This window comes from Pantherophis guttatus, chromosome 4, assembly GCF_059756535.1.
Source record: "Pantherophis guttatus breed Tessera chromosome 4, ASM5975653v1, whole genome shotgun sequence".
NCBI lineage: Eukaryota > Metazoa > Chordata > Lepidosauria > Squamata > Colubridae > Pantherophis > Pantherophis guttatus.
In genome coordinates, this window is record NC_142066.1 from 127,676,726 (window position 1) to 127,700,152 (window position 23,427).

The window sequence follows — 23,427 nt, forward strand, 5'->3', positions numbered from 1 at the left end:
GCTTTTTAAGAATGAGCAAGCAAATAAAAATCAAGGACATTCATTCCATCTATTTCTTTTAACTCATTTGGCTGTATTTAAATTTATATCAGGAATTTTTAATTATTTAACCATTTCATAATTAAAATTCCTCAAAATGATCCAAGAAACTATATAATCATATTTTAAAATAATTATAAGGCAAACTGGAATATGTAGCCTTTATAAATTCTACAAAATAAGTTCAAATAGAGGGCTAGAAGACAAACTAGGAAGACACAACTCATCTTGAAAGTGAATGGGTCAATGACTGGATAGGAGATCCTCAGTTAAGTGACATAAGGCATTTTGAGCTCCAGTAAACAAAAAAAAGAAGAATATAAATTAATACTTAAATATACGTATCTGTTCTACTAAATGTGTTCTGCTTCTTCTACATAAGGAATAATGCAAAGGGTTTCTAAACAAAACCCAAACCATCCTTATCCTCAACATGTTGGAGATTTATACAATTGCAAAATAAATAATTACATGCTTCTAAAATTATCTTTGCAGTCACTGATGTCTAGAAACTTTTATTTAGAAAAATAAAAAGCTATAATTTAAAGCATGCGGAATACTGTATTCCTCATCAATCCATGAATATACCTAGAAGTGCACACTGTACAAAAGCACCAACTGTGCTGAGAACATCTTCATTTAATTACAAGGAACCATTAGGTTTAAGGCTGCAACCCTGTACTTACTTACCTGGGAATAAGTTCCACTGACCTCAATGGGGCTTACTTCTGAGTAGACATATAGAAGATTGCACTGTTAAATACAGACAATGAAACAGAGCCATGATTCGCTCATCAGCAGAACTCATTCCAAAGTCAAAATCTTTACACACTGAACTGGAAAAATGATGTTGTATTTCTAGTTTAACTTGTTTCATTATTTAAAAGTAACATAATCATGAAGTGATTTAACTTCTTTGACCGATGATTCACATTCTGTTATATGGAACGGTGCACTTTCTCTTAACTTCTTACTCTAGTATTCCTTAAAAAGAGTTAAGATTGCTGTGTTCTTTTCTGACACTTATGGAAGATGTTTGTAAAACTTCACAAGCAAGAGAGGAAATAAACAAGCAAAAAAAAATAATAATCAATGAGCAGTCTGTGTTCACACCACCAGGATGATGACAACAACAACAAAAAAAAAATGATTTCAGTGCACAGATGCAGAGTGAGGGTGCATTACAGTAAATGCAAACCGTGACCAGTAATTCTAAGATTCTCACCTTTATCACGGTCATAAAGCACATCTTCTGTAGAACAAGGGCTCCCATCCTGAGATTCAGGACGACAAATAGGAGAAATGCATGGAGAATGGCTGCTACAGCTGCTACTGCGTTCATGGACTGAAGGTGTTTGTGTATCAATGCTTCGTGTGCTGCTGCTACGATAGTGAGCAGGTAGGGGTGCTCTCCGACCATCAGGAATATCCAAGGGCTACAATACAAATACCATTTTTAACATGCATAGTAATAATTTATCCTTCCATAGGCAATTTGACCTGCTCTCTTTCAATGTCCTTCATGCCATACCTTGCAAAAGGGCAGAGAACTCATTTTCCTACAAAAGAAGCAAGTGACCCAGTGGTCCAGTAACCCAGTGGTGTGCCATGCATCAATTCACAGGGCTACGAAGGAGAATAAAATCAGTTGCTTTAATTTGAAGGTCATATTCTTAAAAATATGACAGGCCTTATTTTAAATTTCATACTGAGATTTATCTGTACCAAACCAATTCTCTGGCAGTTTAAACAGTAACAAAATAATTTTGTTACTACGGTAATAACAAAAATGCCATTAAAAAGCAGGAAAGAAGTTTAAAAAAAACTTCTAAGTGATAAAAGAACAGAAATCTTTTTCATAGTATATAATGTGAGAGGATATAGCAAACCTATAATTCCAATATTCTATTATATATTATATATATTATATTATATTATATTATATTATTAATTAATTAATTAATTATATTAATTATATTATATTATATTAATTATATTATATTAATTATTATATTATATTATATTATATTATAATATATTATATTATATTATATATTATTATTACAGAATACAATATGTAATAGCAATTTTTTTACAAACTAATTTATCCTGCACAAATCAAGTATTCCTATATGGTTTACATGACTATTACTAAGAAAAGAAAATTCAATTTTTCCCTCATCTTTCATTTTCATGAAGAATGCTTTTTTTTTTTTTTTGCTTTAATTTATATGCCACCTTTCTCCGAAGACTCAGGGTGGCTTACAATGCATTAAGGAATAGCCTTCATACTTTTGTATATTTATACAAAGTCAGCTTATTGCCCCCACAATCTGGGTCCTCATTTTACCTACCTTAGAAAGGATGGAAGGCTGAGTTAACCTTGAGCCTGGTGAGAGTTGAACTTGCAGTAATTGCAAGCAGCAGATGTTAATAACAGTGCTTTAGTCCAGTGTGCTACCAATTAGCTTCTGTTAATAAACATTGATGGCTTCAAGGTAGCCACTGTAGTTACTAAATAATATATTCCTCCCTACCCTTTCCTGTAAAGCTGTTCTAGGCAGTCCTCACTAATGACCCATTCATTCAGTAACTATTTGAAATGAAAATGGCACTGAATGAAGAGGATTCATGACAGCTTCCTCAGACAGCAACTGTCAGAACATTCCTGTATTCACAAGATCATCATTTCACTGCAGGTTTCCAACAAAGTCAACGAGGAAGCTGGCAAGAGATTGCAATAGCGATCATCTGATTACGGGACACTGTGATCACATAGGATTTCCTTAACAGCAACTTAGATTGCCACAACTGCTGTAGTAAGTCAATGTGATCACATGACCACTGTGCTTTATACTACTGCTTACCAATGCAGCTGCTGGGCCCAATTGCCATTATTATGCAAAGACTGCCTATAATATTAACATATAAAATATGAGTGTAGCCATAATATTTAAATGGTTTAATTTCTTTAAAAAAAAAGGATTTATTTAAAGAGAGTATTTCTAAGTAAGATTCTAGATGCTGATTGCTAAATTTTTATGACTTACATCTTTCCACTTGGCATTTTTTCTTCACAATTTCCAAACAGCTAAACGTATGCATATATCAGCTTTGTGTTCTGTAAACTAAACAATATTTGCAGGACAATTTTCCACTTTTTTTTTCTATTTCAGCCAATGGTCCAAAATCACGACTGCCACAACAAAAGCTCTACATGGTTCCCCCCATCCTAGATCCTTTATTTTCATAGTGGTGAAAGACTTTATTCCTTTCTCACCACCAGCAATATAATTTTTTCATCAATCTTTGCCATGGCATCCCTAGTTACAGTCAAATGAAGGGATTGCCTCTTATAATGGCATATACCGTATATACACGAATATAAGCAGACCTGAATATAAGCCGAAGCACCTAATTTTACCACAAACTCGGAAAACTTATTGACTCGAATATAAGCCTAGGGTGAGAAATGAACCAGATAGGGGTTAATAAGAAAATAAAAAATAAAATATAGCAGAGTAAGTACTGTAAATAAACTGTATATCCAAGACCAGAGATATACCAGTACTTGTATTCAGCAATGCTTGGGCGGAGCAAGGGGGCGTGACCAAGCACGGGTAAGACTGTAAAGGCTACGTCATTGGTCACAGCCCAATGACCAGAGAACATCCGCACTGCACTGGAAAACAGGTAAGTGGGACCCTCACTCGAGTATAAGACGAGGGGGGCTTTTTCAGCATAAAAAATGTGCTGAAAAATTCGGCTTATACACTAGTATATACGGTATATTATAATTAAAAATCCAGAAACAAATGCTGTAGTTTACTATAGTTGTATAATACATAAATTCGTTTGCCTTTGTTCTTAGTCGCGAAGTCGTGTCCGACCCATCGCAACCCCATGGACAACATTCCTCCATGCCTTCCTGTCCTCTACCATCCCTGAGTCCATTTAAGCTCATGCTGATTGCTTCAGTGACTCCATCCAGCCACCTCATACTCCGTTATTCCCTTCTTCTTTTGCCCTCAATCTTTCCCAGCATTCGGTTCTTCTCCAGTGAGTCTTTCCTTCTCATTAGGTGGCCAAAGTATTTGAGTTTAATCTTCAGGAACTGGCCTTCTAAAGAGCAGTCAGGGTTGATCTCCTCTAGGACTGACCGGTTTGATCGCCTTGCAGTCCAAGGGACTCGCAGGAGTCTTCTTCAGCACCATAGTTCAAAGGTCTCAATTTTTTGGCGCTCAGCCTTCCTTATGATCTAACTTTCACAGCCATACATTGCAACTGGACCTTACTTTTTAGCATAAGCCAACATAATAACCCACATATTTATAAAAGCTTTTCCCCCTCAGTTTTGTAAATCATTGACTTATAATGATAAGTCAAAATCCTCAGCAAGGGCGTGCTGAGGATTTTGCATGTTATCTGCACGATAAAATCACTCAGATTTGGGACGGCTTGGACTCTGACTGGATGGGTTCAGGCGATGTGTCTGAGGCGGGTCTTGAGAATGTCATCTGGGAGGAGTTCGATCCTGTGACTCCCAAGGACGTGGACAGGATGCTGGGGAGATTGAACGCAACCACATGTTTATTGGACCAGTGTCCCTCCTGGCTGGTGCTGGCTACCCAGGAGGTTACACGAAGCTGGCTCCAGAGGATCATTAACGCTTCTCTGAGCGAGGGTGTCTTACCTCCCGCCTTGAAAGAGGCGGTGGTGAGGCCCCTCCTCAAGAAGCCTTCTCTGGATCCGGCTGTTTTGGCAAACTACCGTCCTGTCTCCAACCTTCGCTTTGTGGCGAAGGTTGTCGAGAGTGTGGTTGCGCGACAGCTCCCACAGTACCTGGATGAAGCTGTCTATCTGGATCCGTTCCAGTACGGCTTCAGGCCTGGGTACAGCACGGAAACGGCATTGGTCGCGTTGGTTGATGATCTCTGGAGGGCTCGGGACAGGGGTTGTTCCTCTGTCCTGGTCCTATTAGATCTCTCAGCGGCTTTTGATACCATCAACCATGGTAACATGCTGCGCCGGCTGGAGGGGTTGGGAGTGGGAGGCACCGTTTTACGGTGGTTCTCCTCTTATCTCTCCGACCGGTCGCAGTCCGTGTTGGCAGGGGGGCAGAGGTCGACCCCGAGGCACCTTGCTTGTGGGGTGCCGCAAGGGTCGGTCCTCTTGCCTCTCCTGTTCAACATTTATGTGAAGCCGCTGGGCGAGATCATCCATGGATTTGGGGTGCGATGCCATCTGTACGCTGATGATACTCAGCTGTACATCTCCACCCCCGACCACCCCAACGATGCCCTTGAAGTGATGTCCCGGTGCCTGGAGGCCGTGCAGGTCTGGATGGGGAGGAACAGGCTCCAACTCAACCCTTCCAAGACCGAGTGGCTGTGGATGCCGGCGTCCCGATATAGCCAGCTGGTGCCAACTCTGGCTATTGGGGGTGAGTCAGTGGCCCCCACGGAGAGGGCTCGCAACTTGGGCGTCCTCCTGGATGCACGGCTGTCTTTAGAGGAACATATGACGGCCGTGGCCAGGGGGGCTTTTTATCAGGTTCGCCTGATACGCCAGTTGCGTCCCTTTCTGGATCGGGACTCCCTATGCACGGTCACTCATGCCCTCGTCACCTCTCGCCTGGACTACTGCAATGCTCTCTACATGGGGCTCCCCTTGAGGAGCACTCGGAAGCTCCAGCTGGTCCAGAATACGGCCGCGTGGGTAATTATGGGAGCGACTTGGCGCTCCCATGTGATACCTTGCCTGCGCGAGCTGCACTGACTCCCGGTGGTCTTCCGGGTGCGCTTCAAGGTATTGGTTCTCACCTTTAAAGCGCTCCATGGCTTAGGGCCCGGCTATTTGCGAGACCACCTTCTGCCACCGATAACCTCCCACCGGGCAATTCGGTCCCACAGAGAGGCCTCCTTAGGGTGCCGTCGGTCAAGCAATGCCGACTGACGATCCCTAGGGGGAGAGCCTTCTCTGTGGGGGCACCCGCCCTCTGGAACGAGCTACCCCCAGGAATACGACTAATCCCGGACCTCCGGACCTTCCGTCGAGCTTTGAAGACCTTCCTATTCCAGCAAGCTGGGCTGGCTTAAAATTTTAAAAGGGTTATTTTAAGGGTAATGGGTTTTAAATATTTTGGGAAGTTAATTGGATTTAATTCTGTTTTAAATTATTTTAAATTTTGTTTTGTATGTATTTTAATTTGGCTGTGCACCGCCCTGAGTCCTTCGGGAGAAGGGCGGTATACAAATTTAAATAATAAATAAATAAATAAATAATAAATAATGTATTAATTATATCATAATTATCTTTTAATTTCCAACAAAATTTTATGAAAGTTTATGGACTACTTAACTGTGTGTGCTTGCATATGTGTCAATTTTCTTTTCAAAGACAGTTAGTATTCAACACCTTTCTATATTTTTCCATTTTATTTAAATGACTTAACACTACAAACATGCTGGAGCAGAAGTAAAAGATATAAAGCTCTATTTCATAAAATTATGTAAGAAACTGCACAGAAGACAAACTTTGTTGTGCATAATTTATTAAGTTTAAATTAGACAAAGTAAAAATAATCTTTTTTTTTTGGATTTTTTTGGGAAAGGATAGCTTCAAGTCAGTGTTAGAACATATGAATGATAACAAAGTAACAGAGCTTGAAGGGACTTTGTAGGTCTTCTAGTCCTTCCCCTGCTCAGATAGGAAACCCTATACTATTCTGGAAAAATAGTTGTTAATCTCTTCTTGAAAACCTCCAGTATTGGTGCACCCACAACTTCTGGAGGCAAGTCGTTCCACTGATTAATTGTTCTCACTGTTAGGAAATTTCTCCTTAGTTTTAGGTTGGTTCTTTCCTTGATGAGTTTCCATCCCTGCCTTCTTGTGCTGCCTTCAGGTGCTTTGGAGAATAGGTTGATACCCACCCCCTTCTTTGTAGTAACCTCTTAGATATTGAAACACTATCATGTCACCCCTAGTCCTTCTTTTCATTAAACTAGACATATCCAATTCCTGCAACAGTTCTTCATAGGTTTTAGCCTCCAATCCTCTAATCATTTTTGCTGCTCTTCTCTGTACTCTTTGTAGAGTCTCAACATCTTTTTTTATATCATGGCGACCAAAACAGGATGCAATATTCCAAGTGTAGTTTTACCAAAGCATTATAAAGCGGTACTAACACTTCACGTGATCTTGATTTCTGGTGACAAGTTTTTCTGTATTTTTGGCAGATTTCAGAAGCGTTTCCTTCCCAGGGCTGAGAGTGACTAACCCAAAGCCACACAGTTAACTTCATGTGTAGAGCAGGAGTAGAATTCATGATCTCCCAGTTTTCTTCAAAGCAATTTTCTGGAATATTTGTCACCATATGAAGATATTCAAACCGTTTCCTGTTTTTCAGGATCTTATCTGTCTGACTTCAAGCAATAAGAAAACCATCTATTCTGGACAATAAAGCAAACTTACGACCATAATTGAACCCAAAATTTATGCTGTTAAGTGAAAAATTTGTTAAGTAAATTTGCCCCATTTTATAACTTTTGTTGCCACATTTGTTAGGTGAATCACTGCAGTTAGATTAGTAACATAGTTGTTAAATAAATCTGGGTTCTCTACTGACTTTGCTTGTCAGATGGTTGCAAAAATATTCCTGAACACTGCAGCCATCATAAATATGAGTCAGTTGTCAAGCATCTGAATGTAAGTCACATGATCATTGGGATGCTGCAATGGTCATAAATGTGAAAAATGATCATAAGTCACTATTTTCAGTGCCGTTTGAATGGTCATTAAACAAACTGTTGTAAGTCAAGGACTACCTGTATCAACCTCCTCCTAGCTTTTCCATTGAGTTTCCTTTGAGTATTTGGTAGGTAGCATGAGAAATCTGCCTTGCTTCCTTCCTTTCTTGCTTCCTAACCAAACTGTTCCTCCTTTTTTTCCACGCTTCCTCCCTCCCTCCCTCATTTTGTCATCATGTCCTTCCCTCCCTCCCTCTTTAGAATTCTATCATCTTCTCCAATTATTTTGCTTGTGGGAAGCTTGCAGACACGAAATGGTATATGGGTGTGCACAAGAGGTGGTGCACAAGTTAGGAAGGATGTATGGTTTTGCCCAAGAAACCGGATCAGAATAAGAAGTGCTCAGTGTCTTTGAACAGTTTTAAACATCCAGCAACAAACCATTACAAACATGACTTTTATAAGATACTACTTTTGAACAACAAACAATAAATCTTTAATTTTGTTAGATATTATAACACAGTAACCCTATTCTGTAACATATTTTCTCAAAAAAGAAAATTTAAAACAATGAATACAATTGCCTCATAAGATTCTTAACAGTCTACCATTTATACCTGTGTATAAGCGCACCCATGGATAAGCCAACCCACATTTTTCATGATATTTTGGTTAAAAATTTGAGGGTCTACTTATTTGCAAATAGTCCTACATGTTAAAGGAAATATAGGTACTTTTTAAAAAAGTATGTGTGTGTGTATACATGCAAATAAGCCCATCCACGGATAAACTGAACCCAAGTTTAGAAGCATTTTGGCACTTAAAATTCTTGGTTTATCCATGAATATATATGTAAGAATTATTTCATTCAATTTCATTTTTTAAAAAAAAAAAATCTTTCTACAATTACTACTATTGATTGGATTGCTCTACGATCATCAATATATTTAAAAGTTTAAAAATACAATTTCTTATATTAGCCACTTTACATCTACGGATATGCAAACTATCCAGAGTCTTCAGGTAAAATTAGCTTTTAAGCTATGTCAATGCATCAGGTTGGCCATGAACTTTCCATAAAGCAATTAAGATCTAGTTGCTTCAGCTGGTCCTTGGGGTCTGCTGTCTGGCATGGAGATTAAATGTATTGTGGTTGTTCCTGGGTACATGCATAGTTTATATTGTTTTAATCTCATTACTGAGATTACATTAAATGCCTGGTCAGATGTGATTGGACTATATGACTAGAAAAATAAAACTAAATGAATAAATAACATTCCTAGAACATGTCTTTTATAATAGCCACTCACAGCATTCCCTTACCTTTGATACTTCCTCCTTTCCACTGTTATCTCTGATGAACACTTTTTCTAATTCAGGACTTATTCCTTCTACATTATACGGCACACGTGAGATTGTTGATTTTGGCACTGAAATATTTGACAGTGGCATAGGTACTGATTTTGAGATAGAAGCCTTTAAAACAAGTGAAATGTATGTTCAATTAGCTTAAAAGATACAGCTAGAGACTCCCACAGATAAGAAACAGTGTTCTGTACTTATTTGAAGCGATACACATTCACTTTTAAATGCAAAGTCATCTAACCTGATGCAGATTTCAGATGAAAAGGTTTGAATTGAGGAAAGAAAAAACATCCTACTTTGGTTCTTATACAGAATTAGCAGCGCAATGCTACATCCTATTACTTCAATTAATTAGCCTATGACAGTGTTTCTCAACCTTAGCAATTTTAAAATATGCTGGCTGGGGAATTCTGAAATTTATTTTGGCTGAAGAATTCTGGCAACTGAAGTCCACATTTAAAAGTTGTCAAGGTTGAGAAACACTGATCTATGGTATCAGAAAAAATGGTATCATATGAACATGGACAAATTATGGTATAATACGGATAGTAACAAAAATACTACATAAAACCCATGTATACATTGAAGACATATGTACAGCTCAGGGGTGGTTTTCTCCTGGTTCGCACCGATTCGGGCGAAACAGTAGCAGCGGGAAGCTCCATCCACCCACCCAGACATCATCAAAAACACTCTGCACATGCACAGAAGCTTCTGCACATGTGCAGAAACACCGCACACTACTGATAGCGAACCGGTAGGGCCGGAATTTGAATCCCATCTCTGGTACAGTCAGTCTACCAACTCCTTCCCAGGATTGTTATTAAGCGAAAATAGGAGACAGGACAATTAGGTATGTTCTCCACCATAAGTTGAGCAAAGTATTATATAAAATAAGTAGAGAAAGAATAATAATACTAATAATATTAAATGAACCAATAACAGCAATAATACTGGAAGCGATAGTAATGGGATGTAATGATATTTCAACAAACGTACACAATATAGCACAACAGACTGATTCCATCTGGCTCACCTATAACACAAAACCTACAGAAACTGTTACAGCAATTCATTAGGACAAAAGGAGTGTTTCTTTAAAGAGTGTCTAATGCTGAACTGCAGAATGCAACTCACTGATCTACAATTAGTAAACCAGTCTGATATTTTATCTTTGTAATTTCACTTACATAATTTGAAAATGTAATTTTTAATACTTTGCCCTAATTATCAGACATTTGAACTATTGCTTTTACCAAGGTTGTTTTAAATTGTAATTGTAAACTACTAACAATCTTGATTTCAATGGGATAGAAACACCAATAATTCATGTTATGTGTCAGTTATACTCTTTCCTGGATAGGAAAACTCAATTCAGGCACTAATGACTTGATCATCTCCTGACTGGATTATTGCAATGCACTGTACACTCTGTGCACAATTATTAGGCAAGTTGTATTTTGGAGGATTAATTTTATTATTGAACAACTATAGTGCTTTCAGTCAATTCAAAATGTTAATAAACGTCAAACCTGAATATTTAAGAAAGTAAAAGTGAGATTATGGCTTTTTAGGAGAATATCTATGTGTGCACAATTATTGGGCAACTATTAGTGTGCAGAATTATTATGCAAGTAAATGAAAAATGAAAATTTGCCCATCTCACTTGTTTATTTGCATCTGTTAAAGTGAGAATAATAAACAAACAACTCAAAATGTACAAATAAACATTTCTGAGAGTTCCTAAAAAACATCAGTGACCAATATAGCCACCCTTTCTTTTCAACAATAGTCATAAACCTTCTATTCATGGAGTCTGTCAGTTTCTTGATCTGTTGATGACAAACTTTTTGTGCAGCAGCAATCACAACTTCCCAGATACTGTTCAGAGAGATGTACTGTTTTCCTTCACCGTAAATCTCCCGTTTAAGAAGGGCCCACAAGTTCTCAATAGGGTGGTCAGGTGAGGAAGGGGGCCATGTCATTATTCTTTCATCTTTAAGGCCTTTACTTATTAGCCACATAGTGGAGTACTTTAATGAATGTGATGGAAGTATTGTCCTGCATAAAAATCATGGCCTTCTTGAAAGATGCAGACTTTTTCCTGTACCACTGCTTGAATAAAGTGTCTTCTAAAACCTGGCGGTAGGTTTGGGAGTTGATTTTGAGTCCATCTTCAAAGGGTACCCCACCTCCACCTTGCTGGAGTCTGAGTTGAAATGGAGTTCTGTGCCCATTACTGATCCAGCAAAGGGCCCATCCATCTTGTTCATCGAGTCACACTTACCTCATCAGTCCATAAAACCTTTGAAAAATCTGCCTTCAGATATTTCTTGCCTATTGTTGCTATTTCAACTTATGTGTCTTGTTCAGTGGTGGTCGGGTTTCAGCCTTGCTTACCTTGGCAAAGTCTCTGAGCACTGAACACCTTGTACTTCTGGGCATTCCATGTAAATTGCCTTTGATTCTTCTCAAATCTTTGGCAGTTAATGTGCGTCTTTTTTTCTCAACACGTTTCTTGTGACCCTGTTGACTATTTGCAACAAAACATTTGATGGTTCCGGTGATCAGGCCCAATATCTTACCAACTTCAAGAGTGCTGCATCCCTCTGAAAGACTTTTTACAATTTTAGATTTTTCAGAGTCTGTTAAATCTATTTCTGGCCTGCTTTGCCTGAGGAAAAGAAGCTGCCTAATAATTATGCACACCTTGATATAGAGTGTTGATCTCCTTAGGCCACACCCTCCCTCATTACACAATAACACATTACCTGATATGCTTATATCCACTAAGCATTCAAGTTTATACAGCTTGGAGGTGGAAAATATGCATTAAATGATAGTCAAAATACTCACTTGCCTAATAATTGTGGACATGGTGTACATGGTGCTACTTTTGAAAAGTATCTGGAAGCTTTAGCTTTAGGTGCAGAATGTGACCACATAAGCAAAAGAACATATGTAATATCTTTGCTCTGTGAATTGCATTGGGTGCCAGTTTACCTCTGGATGCATTTCAAGGTGTTATGACCTAAAAGCCCTACATCCCATGGGGCCAGGCTGTCTATAGAACCATCTTTGTCCCATTATATTGTCCTGTCTCACTGGGTCAGAGAAGGAAAGCATGTTGTAGACCTGGTAAGTTAAAGAATTCCAACTGGTAGGATCTAGGAAGAGCGCCTTTTCTACTATTACCCTCACCTGTGTAATATCCTTCCCTTTGAAGTAAGACAGGCCTCCACTCTCCCAGACTCTTGTAAAGGAATTAAAATGTGGCTCTGCAGCCTTGCACAAGGAGATCAGAGGAGCATACAGCCATGGGTCTGGTTGGTGCCCATTCCTACTCCAACACCATTCAAAGGTGTTCATCCCAAATGAACACCCTTTGAATGGTATAGGAGTAGGAATGGATTTCCAGAGGAAAAATTGCAGACTATAGGAACCAGGAGCACTACTCAGGTGACCCCAAGGATACAGATAAACCTCCAGGTGCTTCAATGACCCTCTAAAATGATGCAAATGATCAGCTGTCTACAAGGAATATAAATCCTTCCATTCCCCACTATCCTGTCAGAGCTGAAGAAGCTTCTTGGATGAGAAGCAAAACGACTTCAAATAAAAAAACTAGAAAGTCCAGTTGCCTCTGAAAAAAAAGCACCTTTGAGACAGAGTAAAATTCAGTTATATCTCTATATAATTCATGAGATTTCAACAACTATGACACTTCAGTATTATCTGCTATGTTACATATATATAAATCAAAGTGGGAAAGACAAATAAAAACCAATCTATCTAGTAATCAGTCATAGCACATTTTTAAATAGTTATACCACCATCGAATCAGAATTGTAGATATCTACGGATACGTAGCATGAAAAAGGTGGTATCAGTAACTCAAATTATGTGATTTTGTTGACATAGTTATATTATCTGAATAAATTATTTGAAACAAACATTCAATAAAAGTTGTATTTTATAAAAATTTCAACAATAACATGGTCGCATTATCCGCATTAAAAAGGATCTTTTAAAACCCTTTCATCTGTAATGAGCTGCCCAGTTATTCCTGAGAAAGCTATACAAGTCTTTTAAATAAATAAAACAAGTGCTAGACCAATGAAGAAATGACAAAGACACTGAAGATCACAATTCTACAGGAATATAAGGCAGAAAAATATGCTTGATAATGGATATAAAAAAACTCTTTGGTGATTTTAGTAAGTAATTTAGAATGGATTCAGATAGAGGGTGCCATGTCAGCCTAAAGCTCATTTCTAACTATCTCAAAACTTGACTCAAACATCAATTACAAGCTTAATAACTTCTAGAGATTTATTAATATTTGTTCCCAGTTTTATTTGTTGCTTGACTGTACTGTACAAACTATTTTTAGTTGGCAGTCAGGAATTCAGAACTTAAAAATATATTACTTCTAATTTTGTGGTGTAAAAATTCTGCCTAAACAATCCAGTAGTCTGCTTACCTGAGTCTGACTGATTGCTATATGGTTGCCATGGAGAGGCGACTGACGTTCCTTATCTTTATTGTGACGACTACTCTGTTTACTGCGCTGGAGCTGCTGCCTCAGTTTGGCAATCTGATGGGAAAAAGAAACAAAATCAAATAAAAGACAGAACAAAAGAGACATAAAAGAGCAGGGGATACTCTTCTTTAAGTAATAGACTACAAAACAACAGTATCATATTCTGAGGACAAGCAAATTAGTTTTGTTCCTTAAAATTCATAGTAATCCTAATTAAATGCTCTTTAAAAAGTTAATAATGGTCTGAATTCAATTTAACTTATTCCTGAAAAGAAGTGATTTGAGAATCAGTCGTATTTTATTTCAGTATCATGAATTAATGTAATAGAATAATTCAGAGCTTCAAAAAAGATTTTTTTACTAATTTGGATAGACATATTTCAAAATTCATCTGGCAAGGGAAAAAACCGAGAATTAGATTAAAGTTATTACAAGATGCTAGAGAAAGAGGGGGATTCAGTTTGCCAGATAGGGGAAAATATTATCAGGCAGCAACTTTGGTATGGATAAGTGAGTGGATGCATCTCAAAAATACAAGACTATTGGCATTAGAAAGCCACGATTTACAGACAGGATGGCATGCTATTTTATGGGAGGAAAAGCATAAAGCCCATCAGTACTTCCGGAGACATAATATCAGTAGGGCTCTATTAGATATCTGGATTAAGACAAAAAGAAGTAATTATATGGAAATTCCCAACTGGGTGTCAACTTTGGAAATGTATACTCATCCAAATTTTACTAAATTAGGTGGGGTTGTCACCTATAAAGATATTCTGAATGAGAGAGGAGAATTGAAAGCGAGAAACATTTTAAAGGAAGAAGGAATCGAATTGGAATGGTGGGTATGCCTCCAAATACAATCTAAATTTAGCAAAGACAAAAAGGATTGGGGTATTAAGCAAGGATTATCACAATTAGATAAGATTTTATTAAGCACGGAGGGCAAATTTACTATTACCATTAGTAAATTATATTGCTATTTATTGGAACAAGACATGATTGAGGAACAAGTCAAACAAACGATAATAATTTGGAGTAAATATTTTGGGCATAGTATTGATTTGGACAATTGGCAGACTCTCTGAGAAAAAAAATTAAAAATTACATTAGCAACTTCATGTAAGGAAAATTTATATAAGATGTTTTATAGGTAGCACCTCCCCCCCCCCCCACAAGATTAGCACGAATCAGTAAGGGTAATTCTTCGGCATGTTGGAAGTGCGAGGTAGCTCCCGGGAACTTCTATCATATGTGGTGGGAATGCCCAAAGGCAAAGAAATATTGGAATCTGATAAAGAGTTGGTTGGAAGAAATTTTGTTAATAAACATAGAAGTCAAACCAGTATTTTTCCTTTTGGGAATGACAGAGGGCAAATACAAGAAAGACATAAATTATCTACTACTGCATATACTTACAGCGGCATGGATAGCCTTTGCGCAGAAGTGGAGAGAGAAAGATACCCCAACTGAAGAGGAAATACTACTAAAAATTTTCAACTGCGCAGAAATGGATAGACTCACCTTGGAATTCAAGGATAAAAGTGAAACACTGTAGTATAAAATCTGGGCAAAATTCTATGAATGGTTAGATAAAAGAGGATAGCCGAGACAAATGTGTAGTGTTAGACTAGAATTATATACATTATAAATAAATAGAGACAGGTATATGTAGATATAGATATGTATAATTGTATAGGAATAAGGTATAAATTACTATTATTTTACTATGTTTAAATAACGTATTAGGTGTAAGGAATATATTATATTATCATTAGTATATTATGTATTAACTTAAAGTGTTGGAAGATGCTTGGGACCAGTGATGTCATATCTATGTCCAATGTTTTTAATTTTGAACTACTAATAAACTTTTTAAAAAATGATTCAAAACTTTTACCTACCTTATCAACCATTTATTTTTTCCCAAAGTTTTGAACCTATTTTCTTTTACAGACATCCAGCCCACAAAAAGTATTATACTCACAGTACTATATTCTCATTCAGAACACAGTATATTTTGAAATATACCTGCTTACTATTCTCTAGCAAGAAAGAATCAAAATTATCTTAGTAGAAGAAAATGACAGCTACTGTTCATTTTCATATATATATTAATATAACCCATTGAAACTAATTTTAAAATTACCAGGTAGCAACAACCAGCTAAACAGGCCAAACCATCACGAGCTTGGCTCCAGAAAAATTGTATTTTTTGAATAGGCGTTCAAATTAACTAAAGGAAACAAAATCAGCACATATTCCATGGCCCTATACATAATCCTTTCAATTTTACCACCATTCTACAATTTTAGCTTTGAATCTATTTAGCAGTTTAAATGGAGACTATCGTCTGATGTTTCTTTTTAACTTTCCAATTTCAAAACATCATAATGCAAATAAATGAAATAGGCTTCCAGTTTCAGGCTGACAAACATTAATTGGATTCTAATGTTAATTGTTATTAGCCAATGACCAAAATAATGTCTGAAAAGGGGGGGGTTTTTTGGTCAGGTATTGTTGGACCAGAATTAATGACAGTGGTCCAGAGAACAGATTTCCTGATATTTCACCCATAATTGGGGCTGGCATCATCAGAGACAAAGTTGTCTCTAAATCAAATTGGCATAGCAAATCACTTTGCCTTTGAAGATGCCAGCCAGAGTTGCAGCAAAACATCAGGAAATCTATTCTCTAAATCACAGTCACTAAATTCTGAAGCCTAACACTGCCTGACAGATACTGCCCATGAAAACCTATACCAGTAAACTGATTTATCACACATCCATGAATGCATTTGCAAACATATGACAGTGCAATACTGCCTATGTATCAATCTTACCAGATATCTACTTTGACTACCCAATGTTCTTTTTATCATTTACATAAACCAGCAGCTTATGACTGAAAGCAGGGGCATGAGTGCACCCCCACAAAATGGGCATAATAAACTGCATTTAGTGTTAACGGTGAGAAATGAAGGATTGCTACTCTTTGCCAAGTTGTTAAGCACTTACTTCTTTTAGTTGATCAGCGCTGCCCCATGAAGCCGAACGCTGATGTGATCTCTTTTCTAATACCTCTTCTGCCCAACAGCTAGGTGTCTAAATGAATGGAAACCAACGAATGTAATTTGGCACTTATTCTTTATTGCACCACCAATTTATTAGTCAAGTAAATACTATTTAGTAATTAATTATATTACATTTTGATTTAAAAGTATTTTCAATTATTTCCTTAAAGCAGGGGGAGACAACTGTTTTCATTACAAAAGTCACAACAGATGTTCTAGAGATATGATACTCTTTGAATGGCAGGATCAAAAATGTACAGTCCTTTTGGAGAGGTGTTTTGGTGGCAGTTAAATGGATTTGGATACAGTAAGTTTCAGAACTAAACACATTCATTTCAACTGTCAACTTTACTGAAAAGAAATTGCACTATATTTATACCATAGTAATAGACATTTTGCTTATGATGGGGTGCTCTAAAGGTCACATGTAGTCCCATATACAGGATGATTACTGTTTTTATACTTTTTGTCACTCCATATCAATTTCTCTACCAAAAGAAAATTGTAAAAAGTTCATTTCTACATTTGTATATACCTTATTTTTAACTCCAGCACGCTGTTTTAATCATATATAAATGCATGCTTAAGAATTTGCCATAATTTAAATCTCATAATTCCTAACAATAAACTATGCAACAGAAAGACTTCCCAAATGAATTCTCATCCTATTTCCTACTTTTCACCTAGTGGAGCTGTGAAATTGAAAATGTGGCTTGCAAAGGCAAATTGAACCACATGAACAAAAACGAATGTGGGGAAAAAATCAAAACAAAGATGATTGATTTAGAAATACACAAGTGAAGGAAGGAAGGAGGGAGGGAGGGAGGGAGGGAGGAAGGAAGAGACCAAAGTAAATCTATGAAGGTGACAGAAAATGAAGTAACATTATTCATGTTAGCTAGTATATTTATATTCTTCAATATAATTATTAGATTATACGGAGCTGTTTAATATCTAATTAAATCCACGAGCATATAATAAACCCAAAAGTTAAATTACAGCACTTTAACAACTAAGAAGTCAGTTTAAACTAAAACAACTTTATAATAGTACATAAAATTGTTTTAGTACACAAAAAATCCACTTTGTAATCTTATAGTTGCTAAAAGTGCATAAATATTTCCCCAAATAAGATCATCACCTTCTCTTAAATTCCTCTATCTATGTTTATTACAAATAAGCATGTGCCTATGTATGCCAAACTGCAACCACCTACATTGATACCTATAGCAAGATAGCTACAACAGAAGTACTTCAATATTTTGCTTTCTGCAGATAATAAAAGGACATGTAAACTTAAAACAAATAACCACAATCACATTGTTATCCCAACAAAGAAACACAGTGACGCATGGTAGCCTTTTTATAAATTGAATTACTTTTTCTCTTTTGCTCTTTCTTATAACTCTATTAAATGATCCAGCATAGATGTAGTGGCAATAGGAGAGAATAACGAGCAATACAAAGAAGGGAAAAGAAAGAAGAATGTAGGAAATCAAACAGCATAAATATATTTAATTCTTGCATAACACATAAAACAAATAGAAAAAGCTAAGAATCCCTATCATCTTGTTAATATTTTAAACCACATTAAATTTAAAAGATGTAGCAACAAGTATTTACCCAGGAGTCACAAAGCAAATAAGGCTAAGAAATAGCAAAGTGTCAAATGTCATTGATTTTTGGCCCAGCTCTGCCATCAAGGAACAGTTTAACAATTCTCTAATATTAATTTTTACAAACAGGAAGTAGTACAAGCAAATGCAAATCATGATCAAGCTATTTCATTTTTAATGAACTATAGTAAAGAATAGAATACTACTAAACCAGAACAATAAGAATAATATCACTGCACAAATATCCACATTGAAGTTTTATATTTTAATTATCTACTTCAGGTAGGTACCTTTTGTTTTTTTCTACTATCTGCTACATAAACAGAACTTCAGTATTTATATGACAGTGGGAGTCTTTGATTGCAGTATATTATTTTGTGACTTGGATTTTGTCAGTTCCATTATTACTGAGTTACTTTAAAAAACTAATTAGGGCCATGAAGTATTTTCACATTTTATTTATTAATGGCACTTATCAGTCCCATCTCTGAAATTTTATATCTTTACCATTTCTGCAATTCCCAAAATTCTCAGCCAGCGTAACTTTTGATAACAACTTTTAAGATTTTACCTGAATAGAAGAGAATATATGCAGCTGAGGGCTGAACTGGAGTCCTTGGTGCTCTCTGAGCTTGGTTGTTTGCTTGCAGACATTACCCAACTAGGTAACAAGCACCAAGGACTCCAGAACTGACCGACACATCTCAGAGTGCCCAGATTGGAGAGAGTTCTTAAGGCAGGGATGACCATCTTTTTTCAAGGTGAGAGTCCCTTTTGGTCTCTGATAGCATTCTGGAGATTGAACTATGAAAAGTGACCAAGGCAAAGAATTGGGAATACCAAAACAAAAGCCATTATTTAATTTAAATAAAATAAATCAAAATATAATTGAACATAATTTATTTTTATTTTATATTGATCCACATGATAACTTACAAATTGGCTGATTCATACATTAAAATAATAACCTGACAAAAACTTTTTGCAGGGGTTATGAGGACATATCCATGGATTTTGAGGCAGTAACATAGCCACATACCATAGCAACAGCATGATGTGATGAGTCTAAGTGGATATTTTAATAGTTTCCAACAAATTTTCTTCATTTAATAGAGTTCCCCCCCCTCTTTATCCCTACTACATTGTCAAGATTAAAAGCTTTTGATCTTTAAAAAAGGAAGGGAAGAATCATTGGTCTTACTTGATACGATCCTTCTTGTTGAGTGGAGGCAGCATCCAGGAATGGGTTGTCCTTGTCTCTTAGCCAATAGGACTGAGACTGTCAAAGTTGCAAGGATACAGCTACACCAACGGTCCCCAGCTTTTGGCAAAGGAACAGCAACAGCCTCGACGTGCCATGGTCCGAAAACAAATCAACAAGCAGTCAAACAACAACAAACAAACAACCACCCTCCAGCGGACCGAGGCCAGCTCCTAAATAGGGTGGGGCTGAATGCTGCCTCCACTCAACAAGAAGGATCGAATCAGGTAAGACCAACGCTCCTTCTCCATTGTAGTGGAGGCAGTATCCAGGAACAGAACATACCAAAGTGGTGCTGTCCTTACGGGTGGGCATGAGCCTGGCTCTAGGTCCCCTCATCAGTGTGCACCCACTGGAGGACCCACCTCCCAAAGGCCGCCTCGGCTGAGGCATACACATCTAGTTTATAGTGTCTGATAAAGGGGGACGGTAAGGACCAGGTAGCAGCACAGCAAACCTCCTCCAGGGAGGCCTGCGTAGCCCATGCCGCACTTGTTGCCGCACTCCTGGTGGAGTGTGCCGTAATACTCTTGGGCAGTGGAAAGGCCTTCATCTCATAAGATTTGGCAATAAACTCCCGAATCCAGCGGCCCAGGGTCGAAGAAGTGACCTTGTCCCCCAAGGAGAGCCTGTAGTACAGTGTACTAAAGCACTGTTATTACCATCTGCTGCTTGCAATTACTGCAAGTTCAAATCTCACCAGGCTCAAGGTTGACTCAGCCTTCCATCCTTTCAAAGGTAGGTGAAATGAGGGCCCAGATTGTGGGGGCAATAAGCTGACTTTGTATAAATATACAAAAGTATGAAGGCTATTCCTTAATGCATTGTAAGCCACCCTGAGTCTCCGGAGAAGGGCGGCATATAAATTAAAGCAAAAAAAAAAAAAAAAAAAGGAGGCTGGCTGAAATGATACAAAGAGAGACTTCGTCTTCCTGAAGGAAGAAGTCCGCTTTATATAAATCCTGAGTGTTCTCCGCATGTCTAACGTGTGCCATTTACGTTCCAATGCATGCCATGGATAGGGACAAAAGTTAACCATGAGTTAACTTTTGGTAGGAAAGAAGGTAACACCACCCGGTTTGTATGAAAAACACACAGGTCCGGATGGACAGAAAGAGCCACCAATTCCGAAATCCTCCTGGCTGAAGAGATGGCGACCAGGAAGGCCACTTTGAATGACAGGAAGTGCAAGGAGGTCTCTCGCAGTGGCTCAAAGGGTCCTCCCATCAGAGCCTGTAGCATCTTGGTGAGGTCCCAAGTCGGAAAACGGTGAACCACCGGAGGCCTGAGATTTGCTGCATCCCTGAGGAACCTGCGAATGTTTGGGTGGCGAGCCAAAGAGTCTAAACCCCCACAGGAGAAAACTGAGGAGAGAGCAGCCACCTGGCGACGGAGCGTGTCAGGCGATAGTCCTTTGTTTAGACCCACTTGCAGAAATTCAAGAATCTGAGGCACTGTCACCAAGGTTGGGTCAAGGCCCGACTTACAACACCATGAGCAAAATGCTTGCCAGGTGGCATCATAAATTCTGTTGGTAGAAGCCCTCTGTGAGGCCTGGATAGTATCAATGACCTCGGAGGAAGAGTGGTCCTGGCTCAGAGCTCTCCACTCAAATGCCAGGTAGTCAATTGGAACCACTGAGGATCCGGGTGGACCAATGCCCCCTGGCTGAGGGAGACTCTGTCCGGCAGTATTCTCCAAGGCCTGGCTACCAAGTCAGCAAACCAAGGCCGCAGTGGCCATTGCGGAGCCAGCAGGATCACCTCCGCTCGTTCTGCCAGAATCTTCCTTATCGCCCTCGGGATGAGGGGAAGAGATAGAAAAGCGTAGAGCAGTTCTGTCGACCAAGGGCTGCGAAGAGCATCGACTCTCTCCACTCCCAGAACTGCAAACCTTGTGAAGAACCTGTCCAGGTGAGCGTTGTCCGGGGTGGCGAAGAGGTCCACAGTCGGTTGTCCGAAGCTCTCCGTCAGCTCCTGAAACAATCTGGATGCAGGCGCCACTCTGTGTGGTCAGTTGTGGCCCTGCTAAGCCAATCAGCCTGAACATTGGCGGTCCCTGCAATGTGCTCCGCCCTCAATGATATCTGGAGCTGTTCTGCCCAAACACAGAGCCGCTCAGCCTCCTCCATAAGGGCCCTGGATTGGGTACCCCCTTGTCTATTAATATGTACCTTGGCGGCCACATTGTCAGTGAGGATTAAAAGATGCCTGCCTGTCACCAGATCCTGGAACTCTCTAAGGGCCAGGTAGACAGCCCTAAGTTCCAGCCAATTAATGTTGTGGGCCAAATCTGCCAGACATCATCTGCCCTGGGCTACCCTATCCTGGAGGTGAGCTCCCCAACCAAAGAGACTGGCATCAGTCGTTACTGTTATACACTCTGGCTCCTTAAACGTACAACCTATGGCCAGAGCTGGGGAAAGCCACCACTCCAGGGAATGCAATGCGGCTGGAGGTAACCTAACCTTGTGCAGAGAGGTACTTGTACCCGCCCTCTGATAAGGAAGGAAAACCCACTGGATAGCCCTGGCATGCAAACGCGCCCACGGCACAATTGATATGCAGGACACCATCTTGCCCAGAAGTCGTGAAGGTGTCGCCAGGGGCACTAAACGAGCCCCTTTGATCTGTTGTACTAGGTCAATTAGACTCGCCTTACGGTCCTGGGAAAGATACACCCTGCATTCAATAGTATCAGTGTCTGCCCCTAAATGCAGCAACCGTGTCATAGGAGTCAAATGACTCTTTTTTAGATTAACAGAAAACCCGTGCTCCTGAAGCACCTGCATGGTGACCCTGAGGTCCGCACATGCCTGTTCCTTAGAGGCGGATTGGATCAGGATGTCATCCAGATAACACTGGACGCGCACGGGATGAGCCTGAAGGTAAGCTGCTAAAACCGCCAATACCTTCGTGAAAACCCTGGGCACATACTACAGGCCAAAGGGTAAGGCTTGATACTGATAGTGCCGGCCTGCATAACAGAAGTGGAGATATTCCCTATGACCTCAAAAAAATGGGGATATGCAAATAAGCCTCAGTAAGGTCAACTGAGGTGAAGTCGCCCTCCCAGACGCCGTCCAAAATGGACTTAAGAGAATGCATCTTGAACCGTTTGTAAATAACGTAGCGGTTCAGTCTTTTGAGATCCAGAATTGCCCTATACCCACCTGAGGCTTTTGGAATTACAAAGAGGAAGGAATAAAACCCTATTCCCTGCTCGACCCCTGGAACTGGTTGAACAGCATGTATATCCAATAGGTGTTGGATAGCAGTTTCCATGAGGTCCCGTTTAAGTGGATTACCCGAAACAGGGCAAGAGATGAAAAACCTCGGGGGAGAAGAGAGGAACTCTAAGGAGAGGCCCGAACGGATCGTCCCCAGAACCCATGCATCCATCATGATACCCTCTCAGCACCTGGCAAAATAGGCCAGGCATCCCCCCATGGGAGGGTTCGTGAGGCAATTATCGCTGGCGCCGGTAAGGACGGCTCCCTCCCCCTCGAAAGGGCCACCTAGGTGGGAATTGCTTAGACTTCCCAGCCCTATCCTGATGTTGACCCTGCCTAGGTTGGAATGGGCACTGAGCCCTAACTAAACGGACCCTCCCATCAGGCCCCCTGAAAGGCTGGCTCCTGAAATATGGAGAAGGGCATGAGTCTGTCTCTCGTGAAAGGGAAGGAAGGACCTTACATTTTTCCTTAGTTTCCATGAGTAGTGATTCCAGCAACTCTCCAAACAGTTGCTTCCCTGAGAACGGGGCAGATGCCAGTCGCCACT

At 39.2% G+C, this 23,427-nt stretch overlaps 1 protein-coding gene across 5 annotated transcripts in view; it reads right to left on the minus strand.

Annotated features, from left to right (window-relative positions):
* Positions 1–23,427, minus strand: part of GLCCI1 (glucocorticoid induced 1) — a 52,581-nt gene that overhangs the window by 8,373 nt on the left and 20,781 nt on the right. For 2 of the 5 annotated variants that reach the window (XM_034402114.3, XM_060685647.2), the window contains exons 3-6: positions 16,713–16,799; positions 13,636–13,749; positions 9,111–9,263; positions 1,265–1,475 (exon numbers count right to left, since the gene is read on the minus strand). In XM_034402114.3, coding sequence (XP_034258005.1) covers positions 1,265–1,475; positions 9,111–9,263; positions 13,636–13,749; positions 16,713–16,799 — 565 coding nt within the window. The remainder of the gene's footprint in view (positions 1–1,264; positions 1,476–9,110; positions 9,264–13,635; positions 13,750–16,712; positions 16,800–23,427) is intronic. The other 3 variants (XM_034402115.3, XM_034402116.3, XM_087892754.1) reach the window with 3 other exon arrangements.